This window comes from Lutra lutra, chromosome 5 (assembly GCF_902655055.1).
Source record: "Lutra lutra chromosome 5, mLutLut1.2, whole genome shotgun sequence".
Taxonomy (NCBI): Eukaryota; Metazoa; Chordata; class Mammalia; order Carnivora; family Mustelidae; genus Lutra; species Lutra lutra.
This window is the reverse complement of record NC_062282.1, coordinates 72,206,231-72,216,562: the sequence shown is the minus strand read 5'-3', so window position 1 is coordinate 72,216,562 and position 10,332 is coordinate 72,206,231. Positions and strand designations below refer to the sequence as shown.

The window sequence follows — 10,332 nt, the reverse complement described above, 5'->3', positions numbered from 1 at the left end:
GCAAAGCCCTTGAGAGCTAGACTCCCAGGCTGGTATGAACCCTATCCAAGCCACAGGGGATGTGCATACATGCGGCACCTAACGGTCCCGCCAAAGGCAGCAGGAGTGGATACACAATGCGCCCGCTGTGGTTCAGGGGGCTGGCCAGAAGGGCCTAGACGATGCGGGATAGTGGGAGAAATGGAGAAAAGGGGGCAAAAATGGGAGATAAGAGCCCCCGGTAGGAGTCAAAGAGCTGGGAGAGTTTTGGGAATGGAGGATCTGGAGGGAGAGTCGGTGACTTCCATCTAAACTGTACTCAGAGGGACGGGACCAGAGGCACGAGCCGTAGGCGCCTCTGTTCACTTGGCCAAACTTGAAAGGAATTGTGGCCGTCTGGAGCCCTTGGGGCCCGGCCAGGGCTTCCCCACCGAGGGGGCTGTCGAGTCCCCTAGGGCCCCGAGCCCGCGCTCCGCGGGTGCTGAAGACACGCCGGGTCACAGGCGGCGCTGGAGACGGGCGGGCGAGTGCCGCGGTCGCCCTTTCTCCTCCTCCTCTCCCGCTTCTCCCGCCGGGAGGGGGAGGCTAGTGTCCGGCGGGAGAACGAGTGTCCACCCCCTGGGTCCCGGGCTAAGGCCGGAGAGCAGCCACCACGGGGCTGGGGGGTGGGGCGTGGGCGATTCCCCGGGCAGCGCCACCACTCCGATCTCCCGCCCCCTGGCCGGACGTGGCAGCTCCCCTGCGGCGGCCGGGGCCGGGAGGTGGGGTCGGGAGCCCCAGCACCGGGCTCTGATGTCACCGCGCGGCGGTCGGCGCCCAGAAGCTCGTCTGGGCCAGGAGTTCAGGTATGCTGCAGGGCCAGGTGGTGGGGCGGGCGGGGGCGGGGGCAGGGCGACCCGGAGGGGGGCACAGCGAGCACCGCGGCCAGGAGAGGTGGGGGGGTGGGGCACCGGGGAGTGCAGGCGCGTCATTCCTCTGGGTGTTCCGCCCAAGCCTCCGCGGGTCGAGTCGGGCCCTTGCGTGCGGGAACTCTTCGCGGGGCGGCGGGGCAACCAAACCCACCGAGTGGCGGGGGCTATCGGGGGAGGTGCTGTGTGGCCAGCGCACTCAGTGGGATCTCTCTCCGCGACCCAACACCCCCACTCCCCCGCCCCGCTTCTACCCTGCGCCCGCCCAATCGCGGGAGAATCCATGCGGGGCGGGCCCCCACCCAAGCTCGCGCTTTCCCTGCATGGGTCTGAATCCTCCTTCTCTGACCGTGAACCCAACAGGAAAGGCCCCGAAACGCACCGGCCAGCGGCCATGGGCCCCCCTGGCATCCCCAGAGTCCCGCTGTCGCGCCACACCGCGTAACTCTGCCGCCCCCTGCGGTCGCCAGGCTAGTGCCTCTCTCCCGCCTCGACTTCCAAGAGCCTGAAGCCCCAGGTATGTGGTCCGCCCACGACCGCGGCCTCCTGTCCCCGGGTGCAGCTAGCACCCCGCCTTTTCTGCTCGCCGGGCTCGGCATGGAGCTCCCGTCTCTGGGGACTACATCTGGGCTAGAGCGAGAGTGGAGGCTGCGCGGGCTGCACTGTCGCCGTGGAGGGACTGGGACAAAGGGCCATGCAACTTCCCGGCATGCCTGCCCAGCCAGACTCTTCTGGGGTGCTGGCATTGAAGACAGAGCCCAGGACCCCGAAGCTCTGTGTGGCAGGGACAGGCAGCACCCCCACAGTGAGTGCTACTGAGGGAAGTCCATCCGGGAGTGGTGGCCTGAACAGGTTCTTCAGAGGTCGGATGTGAGGTGGCCTTGGGGGAGAGTATGCTTTAATTCCTAGTCACTGTGGATCATTTGAGGTTGTCTGCCTTTCTGGTCACCTCACCTGGATCTGCTCCCAGTGTCTAGGTGTGGTTTTACCAGCCGGAAGCTGTCTTTATTGATTTCCCCAACATCCCCTAAAAATCTGAGTCAGCCTGCTTGCCTAGTCCAAACTTTCTGCTGAGGTCTAGACCCACATCCCACCTTCACAGATTTGCCACAGGCACTGCAGAGCCTATCAGCCCCAGACTGAATGAGCACTGGATCCTGGGCCAGTCCCCATAGCAGCTTCCTCCTTCCTGAGACTGACACCTCTACCTCCCTGGCCTCCAGCTCTGAACACTGAAGTCATCTTTGTCTCCTTTTCCTTTCTTGTTGCTCTTTCATTCAGGGGACAAGTATATGTGGCCTCCCCTCACCCTAATCTGGAGCTTTTCCAGCAGGGATTTCAAGCTGCCCCCTCTGCTCTGGCGAGGCGTGGCCAAAGGCCTGAAGAGCTCCTTGGGCTCCAGCCTCTGGACTCCAGTTCTTTGTAGGCCCTGGCTCTGCAGCCCAGCCCACGGCTGACACCAGTGCTGAGGCTACGGCTCCAGGAGTTCCACTACCGCCAGCCACAGTGGCTGGCTGGACTTCAACAGGCTTCTGCAGCCAGACAAGTATGCAGTCTCCTTGCTCTTTGTGTCGAGGCCCCAAAACACCCTGGAGGAGCTAGCTGCCCCCTCTGGGTGTAGCAGGTTCTGCAAAAGGCACAGAGTGAGTATCTGTGTGGTTATCGGCCTACTGGGGCCACCACTGCAAAAGTATCCTCAAGACAAGTTAGGGGCAAACAGCAAACATGCAAACACACAGTTTTATTATCTGTTAAGTTGTTTTTAGGTGCTGAGCTCAGAAGCCTTGGCGAACACAGTAACTCACAAGATAAAATTTTTGAGTAAACTTCTTTGTACGTGGATAGTTGCTGGTGTCTGTAGATGCAGGAAGCCAGCAATGGGCAGGCATGGGTGGAGTGTGCCAGGGAAAACAAGCCTCCCAAACTGGGCTCAGACTAGGAAGAGAGAGGGCTAGTGCCTGGGTGCCTGGGGCGGCTTTCCTAAAGGAGGTGACTGTCCTCCCAGGAGTTGCTACTCAGAGTGGCTGCTCATCTTCCTCAAGTCCAGAGAGTGGAAACACTCTGCGGAAGAGGTCCCCAAACCTGAGTGTGAGGACCAACATGCAGGGCCGGTGTTAGTGGGCATAAAGATACCTCCAAGTAGGCACTGGCAAGATGTTCTGGGTCCAGATCACCTGAGAGCCCCTCCTGAGGATACGGTGGATAGTGCCTTTCCTTTTTAGGAAACATCCTATCCTCACACCACTAACCTCCCTTCCCTCTCCTGACCTGCACTCTGTAGCATCTCTGGCCTTGGGGAAGCGGGTGGAGGGTGACCCCGGTTTCCAAATAGTATTCAGGAGGCTCAAATGAACCTGCTTTTCGGTTCCCACCCCAGCTGCTGTTCACCCTCCTCTGCACCCCTCCCGGAAAGCAAGCCCTCCTACCTCCCCAAAGTCCCCATACCCCATTAGGAGCCCCAGCTTCCTAAGACTCACAGCTGCTCTCACCCTTGACCCATGCACACCCTACCCAACTCCTCCTGTCACTCACATTGCTCCCCTCTTGGCTCTGGGGAGGTACTGATTTTTGGCCTGTCCTGCTCCACCTGTGCTTGCCCACTCTTTTGTTTCCTAATAATGCATGAGTAACCTGGACGGAGTCCGTGGTGTCAGCTGCCTCATTCATTCTGTCCCCCTCACCAGAAAAGACCAATAGGGAGAAAAGAGTGGGCAGAAGCCAAAGAGCCCTCTTCCTTCTCCAAGAAAGCCACCCCCTATACACTTGTTGCAAGTTTTGCTCTTTTCCTTGCCATTCTACAAGTATTTCTTTAACATTGACTTTGTGCCAGGTACTGAGGGTACAGAGATTCCTTAGTACTGGGCCTGTTCTCAGGAAGTTCATGGGTGGGAATGGGAAGAGGGAATCACAAGCAAGCCAACAGTTGCGCTGTATGCAGGGTGATGAGTACTGTGTGGGGTGTGAGTTTGAGGTGGGGGAGCTCAGGACACAGTGTAGGGGGTCCCAAAAGGTCAGAAGACCTCTAACCTGGGCCCAGTAGGAGGAGCAAGAGTAGCAGAACAAAGCTGGGGGTTTGAGGCTGCAAAGCAGAGACCATATTGTTGTGGTATCTGCTAGTATTTTGCAAGCAGGTGGGAGTGACTTTCCCAGAGCTGAGTTTAGGCTTTATTGGAGGCTTCTGGCAGTTGGGGGGGGGGGGGGCGGTGGTGAAGGTAAACTGGTTTTCAGCAGGGTTGGCTTCTAGGAAATTGATTCTGGCTGCAGTAAGCTTGGAGGCAGGACCAGATGCCAGACAGGGTTCTGCTTCTTAGCAGCTATGTGCCCCTGGGCAAGTCATTTCCCCTCTGAAAACCCCAGAGTCCTCATCTGTAAAATGCAGATAGCAGTTGTAGAGGATCAAGATATTTATATGAAGCACCTGGACACGGGGGGGGGGGAGGGGGGCTGTGAGGCTGCCTCTGACCTAGGTCTTGCCCCCTCCTTTCTTGGCTCCCCTGTGATCTCAGAACGTTCTTGGCCGTTGTTTATTAGGGAAAGATCACATGGAGCAGCTAACAAAGCCGTCAGGAAGCCGCCAGGGCGGGACTGGGTTGGGGAGGGCAGGAGTATGGTACATTCTTGGTGCTTCTGGAAGTGCTAGGGAGAGGCGGGGGCTGCCAGCCAGGAGAACCTCAGCGGGGAGTGGGCTAGTCTTCAACTCCTTCCCCTGATCTAAGGGGAGTAGCTAACGCCCTCGAACTCCAGAGTTGCTCCCAGGGACTGGCCCTACCCATGTCATCCCCGGCACGGGAGGTGGCAGCGCTAAAGGCCGTGTGACCCGGGAAGGGATGTTCTGTAAGCACCTGGCTGCCCGAGTTGGAGGGGCTAGCCTGACCCGGGGCTCCTTCGCGACCACGCCGTCTGTGTCCTTCCAGGCCCCGCGGAGCTGGCCTCAGCACTCACCTGCGCAGTCATGGAGGCCCCGGGGCCGGGGGGCGACCGCGCCTCCCCAGCCTCGTCCACTCGCAGCCTGGACCTGCGGCGGCTGTCCGCGCGCGCGGACTCAGCCTACAGCTCTTTCTCCGCGGCCTCCGGGGCTCCTGAGCCGCGCACGCCGTCGCCTGGGACCGATCTCCTCCCTTACCTGGACTGGGACTACGTGCGTGTGGTGTGGGGCGGCCCGGCCCCCGCCAGCAGCCTTCGCGCCTCCCCGCAGCCCCCGCCCGCGGCCACCGCGCATAGTGGGCTGCGGCCCCCGGAGGCCCGGGGGATGCCGGGGCCGCTCAGCCGGCAGGCCACTCCGCTGCTGTTTGCGCTGGCGGCCGAGGCGGAGGCGGAGGCGCGGGCCGCGGAGCCGCCCAGCCCACCCGCTTCACGGGCAGCCTACCGCCAGCGGTTGCAAGGCGCCCAGCGGCGCGTGCTCCGGGAGACGTCCTTCCAGCGCAAGGAGCTCCGCATGAGCCTGCCCGCCCGCCTGCGCCCCTCTGCCCCCGTGCGGCCCCCCGCGGCGCACCCGCGCTCGGCCTCGCTCAGCCACCCCGGCGGTAGGGAAGCGGAGCCGATGCGCTCCGGAGCTCCCTCGAGGGGAACCGTTGGCCGGGGCCGCCTAGCCATCCAGCAGCAGAAGTGGTGTTTCTCCGAGCCGGGGAAGCTAGACTGCGTGGGTCGGGGCGGTGGATCCGTAGGGGAATGCTCGAGGGAGGCTGGCTCCAGTTCTGGGGTCGTCAGGCCCGACCCCCAGGAGCATAAGGTGCCCGCAGAAATCGAAGGTCACCGGAACAGATGGCTGCCTGAGACCCAGCCCCAAGGCATGGAGGACCCAGAACCTCGGTACAGGAAGCTCTGTGACACCTATAGGCCTTCCAGTCGGAGTCGGAGCGCTTCAGGGGAAGTCTTGGCTCTTTGGGGAGGCCCAGGAGGGGTCATGCCCATTGTCCAGGTGTGGAAGATAGGGGCTGCAGGCTTGGGGTGGAGGACAGCTGGGAGACTGAAAACTTGAGCTACATTTCAAGCAACTGTTTGCCTTTCCAGACTGTTCTCCAAGGAGCAGAAACCCCCAGACCATTGCTTCAGACCAAACTTGCCAGGTGAGAGACATGGACCACTGGGGCACTGCAAGTTGGAGAAAAGCAGTTTTCATAGCTCTTGCCCAAGAAAGAGAGGGCCCCTCACCCACCCTCAGTTTGAGCCTTTTTTTTTTTTTTTTTAAAGATTTTATTTATTTATTTGACAGAGAGAGATCACAAGCAGGCAGAGAGGCAGGCAGAGAGAGAGGAGGAAGCAGGCTCCCCGCTGAGCAGAGAGCCCGATGCGGGGCTCGATTTCAGGACTCTGAGATCATGACCTGAGCCGAAGGCAGCGGCTTAACCCACTGAGCCACCCAGGCGCCCCAGTTTGAGCCTTCTGATTCTGTCTTTTGCAAACCACATCCCGGAGGGTCCCCCTGCACACCCACCCCACCCCACCCCACTGTGTCTCTGGTGCAGCACCCAGAGCTTCTTTCCTGGTCACTGTGGTCAGTGTGGGGTCCCTTCCTCCAGGTTCCTGACCCAGAAGGAAGCTGCAGTGGTGTGTCCTGCAGAGTATCCCCAGAGCAGTCCCGCTGATTGGGAACAGAGGGTCTCAGAGACATGTAAGGGGTCTGCCCGGCTCCCATCCCTTCCAGATGATGAGGTTTTCCTGGAGGAAGTCCCCCTGGTCAGAAGGAGATCACCTCCAGACACCCATGCACCCCCGGGAAACCCAACTAGGTGAGTTGCCTCTTGCTGCCAAACAGAGTGAGACATTCCCTTCCCACACATATCAACAAAATGCTAGAGAGATGGGGAGCCCTCTCCTAGCTGGAGCCTGGGAGCCTGGCTGGTGTGGATGGGGACAGGTGGCCCTTGGAGGCCACTGCTTGTCTCTGGACAGAGTTTTTTCTGATTCAATGTCTCTTCCACTTCTAGTGTCCATGTCTCTGAGCAGCAGTATGGAACTGGCTCAGGCCAGAGTGCTGATCAGGCTACAGTCCCCCCGGAGCACCCCCTCCATGAGCACCCAGGGACTGCAGGGGCAGATGACTGCTGGCAGAGGATAAATGGTTCTATGGGGGTCTCTAAGACCATAAACTATAGCCCTCCCGGGATTGCAAATGGTGACATTGCAACCTTTGACCCCAATGGACTGCTGACCATTGACTCACTTGCAGCTGCAGAGAGTGACCCTCTCAAACCTCTTCCAGTTGATGCCCCAGGACCTCCAAGCAACAATACCCCAGGTGCTCCTGGCCATAATGCCCTGGCTTGGGGCACTGGCCAGCCTGGTTCCAGGCCAACATGGCCCAGTCCTCGCCTTGAGGAGCTGGTTCAGGAGCTGGCCAGACTGGATCCGTCCATGAGTGACACTCTCACTTCCTGTCCCAGCCCAGAGCCACCCCTGGACCTGCTAGATGGGCTGATTCCTTTAGCAGAGGTCTGGGCTGCAATGAGGCCACTATGTGAGGAAGCTGGAAAGGAGGCTGGTTGTGGTGCTGAGCCAGGGTGAGTGAAGGGCACCAGGGACGCAGGGGATTCTAAGTCCCTGCAATGTGGGGCAGGACAACCCAGGGAGCTCTGGCTTTGTCCCCAGGTTCTATCTATTTAGCTCCAGCCAGCTCCTGCCAACTTCTCTGGAGGAGAAAACGAGGTTTGAAAACCACACCACCCACCCTGTGCCTGACCAGGCCTGTGGCCAGGGTCTCCCTCATCCAAATAACAGCATCCAAGCCAAGAAAGTGAGTGCGGAGGTTCTGGTGGAGATGGGGTGTGGCAAGAGCCCAAAATATGGGCTGAGGCGTGGGTGTCTGGCCTCACCCTTAAGTACCTGCGCCTTTCCTGCAGATGGAGCTAGCCAACCTCCTCCAAAAGATGCTGTGGAACCTTGAGGCTGAGCAGGAGCAGCTGCACGGGGCCGCCCAGGCTTGGGCCAGGCGCAGGGCCGCTCTGGAGGCCGTGGTGGGCCAGTCCTGTTCTCCCCGAGACCTAGAGCGGTTCAGCAGGTTCATGGCCGACCTAGAGCGCGTACTTGGCCTGTTGCTGCTGCTGGGTAGTCGCTTGGCTCGCGTGCGGCGCGCCCTGGCCCGGGCGGGCGTAGACAGCGACCCAGACGAGCAGGTGACAGAGGTTGGGGCTGGGGAGAGCGGGGCAGCGAGGGGTCTGCCGGCTTGGGCTGGGACGGTCCCGGCAACGGAGGCCCCCTCTCCCCGCTCATGGCACGCTCTCCCTGTGGCTGCAGGCCTCTCTGCTGCAGCGACTCGGGCTCCTGCAGCGGCAGCAGGAGGACGCCAAGGAGCTGAAGGAGCATGTGGCGCGGCGCGAGCGGGCCCTGCGCGAGGTGCTGGTGCGGGCCCTGCCCACCGAGGAGCTGAGCGCCTATCGCGCCCTACTGGCGGGCAAGGCCGCGGTCCTGGCCCAGCAGCGCAGCCTGGAGGAGCGGGTCCGGCTCCTTCAGGACCAACTGGACGCCGTCAGGAGCGACCTTGGCTGTTGTCCTCTGACTCCCAGTCTGGCCTGGCCCCCAGAGACCCATCTTCCAGATACCCCGCCCTTCCTTCCGCCTCTCCTCTAATTACAGGTGGTGGCATGGGGGTGGAGGGGACACCGCCTCTGCCCCTTATCCACATCACTCCGGATGGGGTGACGCTGGTTGATTCGGTGCTTTTCCCTTGCGGGGAGAGGGAAGACCTAGGCCGGGTCTTCCCGGGATCCTTCTAAGTGTTTTCTTGTAGCCTTACCCAAGTATTGTGGGTTATTTGTTAATTAATTTATGGATTTTTAAAACTGCAGTATCCCTCCCCTTTTTGTGAGGAGAGAGGCTCTGTCTGGGTTGGTGGGAGGGAGAGGAGACAAATCAGAGGAGCATTTCTACTTAATATGCAAAATTGTCTTTTTTCCTTCTCTTTCTTAATAATAATTGATGTGAGAAGTGTGTGTGTCTCCTGGAACCTGGCTTGGGGGAGAAATCTTGTTTACAGACAAAGTACACCAGCCTTACCCGACTAGAGCAGAAGAGGAATTTGCTGGAGGACCTCAGTCAGGTCTGGGAATCCCTGGGAAGACTGGGATACAGGCTTGAAACCTGGAGAGACCAAGGGGATGCCAGGCCTTGTGATTCTACTGCCACCAGTAATCCCTACAGTTCTGGTAACTCCATCACTACCACAAAGGCCTAGGCCTGACTGTCGACCCCCAGGTCTCCTTTGCTGGTTTTCACCCAAGCCTCCACCCTCAAAAGTACAAGTGAGGGTAACAGCTTCCCTTCAGGACTCAAGGGATAGGGAATTTCCTCATATACATAATAGGTTCAGTTGCTTTGCTGCCTAAAAACCTTGATGAATTCAAGGATAATTATTCCAAGTCTCAGCAAGAAATATATTGTCAAAAGTGAGTTTATTAAGAGACCCCATGGGATCCACCATGCTTGAGGAGGACTGTTGGGCATGGGAGCTGAAGGGAGGAGTCATGGTCTGGAGACCTTAGAATGGGGGGCTGAGGACCTGGAGAGACTGCTCTGCTTGTGTGCTAGAGGAGATAAGCTGGGGGTGAGCTGGGGTTGGGAGTGGGAAGTTAGGTGCTGGTGTGGAATGAAATGGAGGAGACACACACTCCCTTCTGTTTGGGCATCAGCCTCGTGTGCACAGAGTCAATGTTAAGTTCTCAAATATACATGTGAAAATGTGCTTTAGTATTTGCAGCTGCACACGCCAGGGCCAAGAATATTGTTGATGCAAACGCTGAGTGTATTTTTGGAAGTTGGGCACATTTAAAGTCATGTGTATGTGTATTTAAAGCCAACTGACCCCAAAGTGAGAAATCTCTGCTTCTGGGCTTGTTTTCTGATGCCTATTGTCACTAAGTGCAACTGGCTGGGAATTTTAAATGGTCGTATTCATACCAAAAGCATTAGTTTTAACAGTCGGGCCATTGAGCGCAGAACAATGCTAACATTGTGCCTCTTTATGAAAAACATATGGGGCTCCTGCTGAGGCAGTTGCGGGTTCTAACATTATGCTTTGATTCTCTCCTTTGAACGCTGTGGGCGGGGCCTCCACTCCAAAGTCCTCATCCTAGCAGGGCAGCTGGCTTATAGTCTGGATGAAATAAATTTATTTCTGCCTTTTACCCTGTACAGCACCCCCTGCATTCTCCCATTGTGCTATTCTTAGAAAAACACTTAACATTCACTAGTTAGGCCAATGGAAATTGTGTGCTGCTCAGACAAAGCACTTCCAGCCCAAGATGGACTTGAGGATCAGTGCCTGCTGTGGTCCCGTTGTGGTCCCAAAGTGCGATTTGGTTCTGTGCTGGGTTTTCCCATGGGGAATTATGAGGCTCCTGTGCTTGTCCTTACCAGATGGGGAGTAGGGTCACACCTCCTGCACCCATCTTTTCATCTTGCCTGTATGTTCTTCCTGCCCCATTTTATGTCCCTTTCACACTGTTTTTCT

General features: G+C 58.5%; 1 protein-coding gene across 2 annotated transcripts; it reads left to right on the top strand.

Moving 5' to 3' along the window:
- Positions 1-564: 564 nt before the first annotated feature.
- Positions 565-10,332, top strand: SHROOM1 (shroom family member 1). Of its 2 annotated transcripts, XM_047731219.1 has the most exons (9): positions 565-824; positions 1,251-1,404; positions 4,802-5,805; positions 5,898-5,953; positions 6,407-6,616; positions 6,815-7,387; positions 7,476-7,620; positions 7,727-7,999; positions 8,121-10,331. In XM_047731219.1, exons 3-9 carry the CDS (start codon positions 4,840-4,842, stop codon positions 8,451-8,453), a joined length of 2,556 nt encoding a protein of 851 aa, XP_047587175.1. In that variant the 5' UTR covers positions 565-824; positions 1,251-1,404; positions 4,802-4,839; the 3' UTR covers positions 8,454-10,331. The 2 variants fall into 2 exon arrangements, with proteins under 2 accessions (XP_047587175.1, XP_047587174.1); XM_047731218.1 differs by lacking the exon at positions 1,251-1,404 and having other exon boundaries at positions 788-824; positions 8,121-10,332.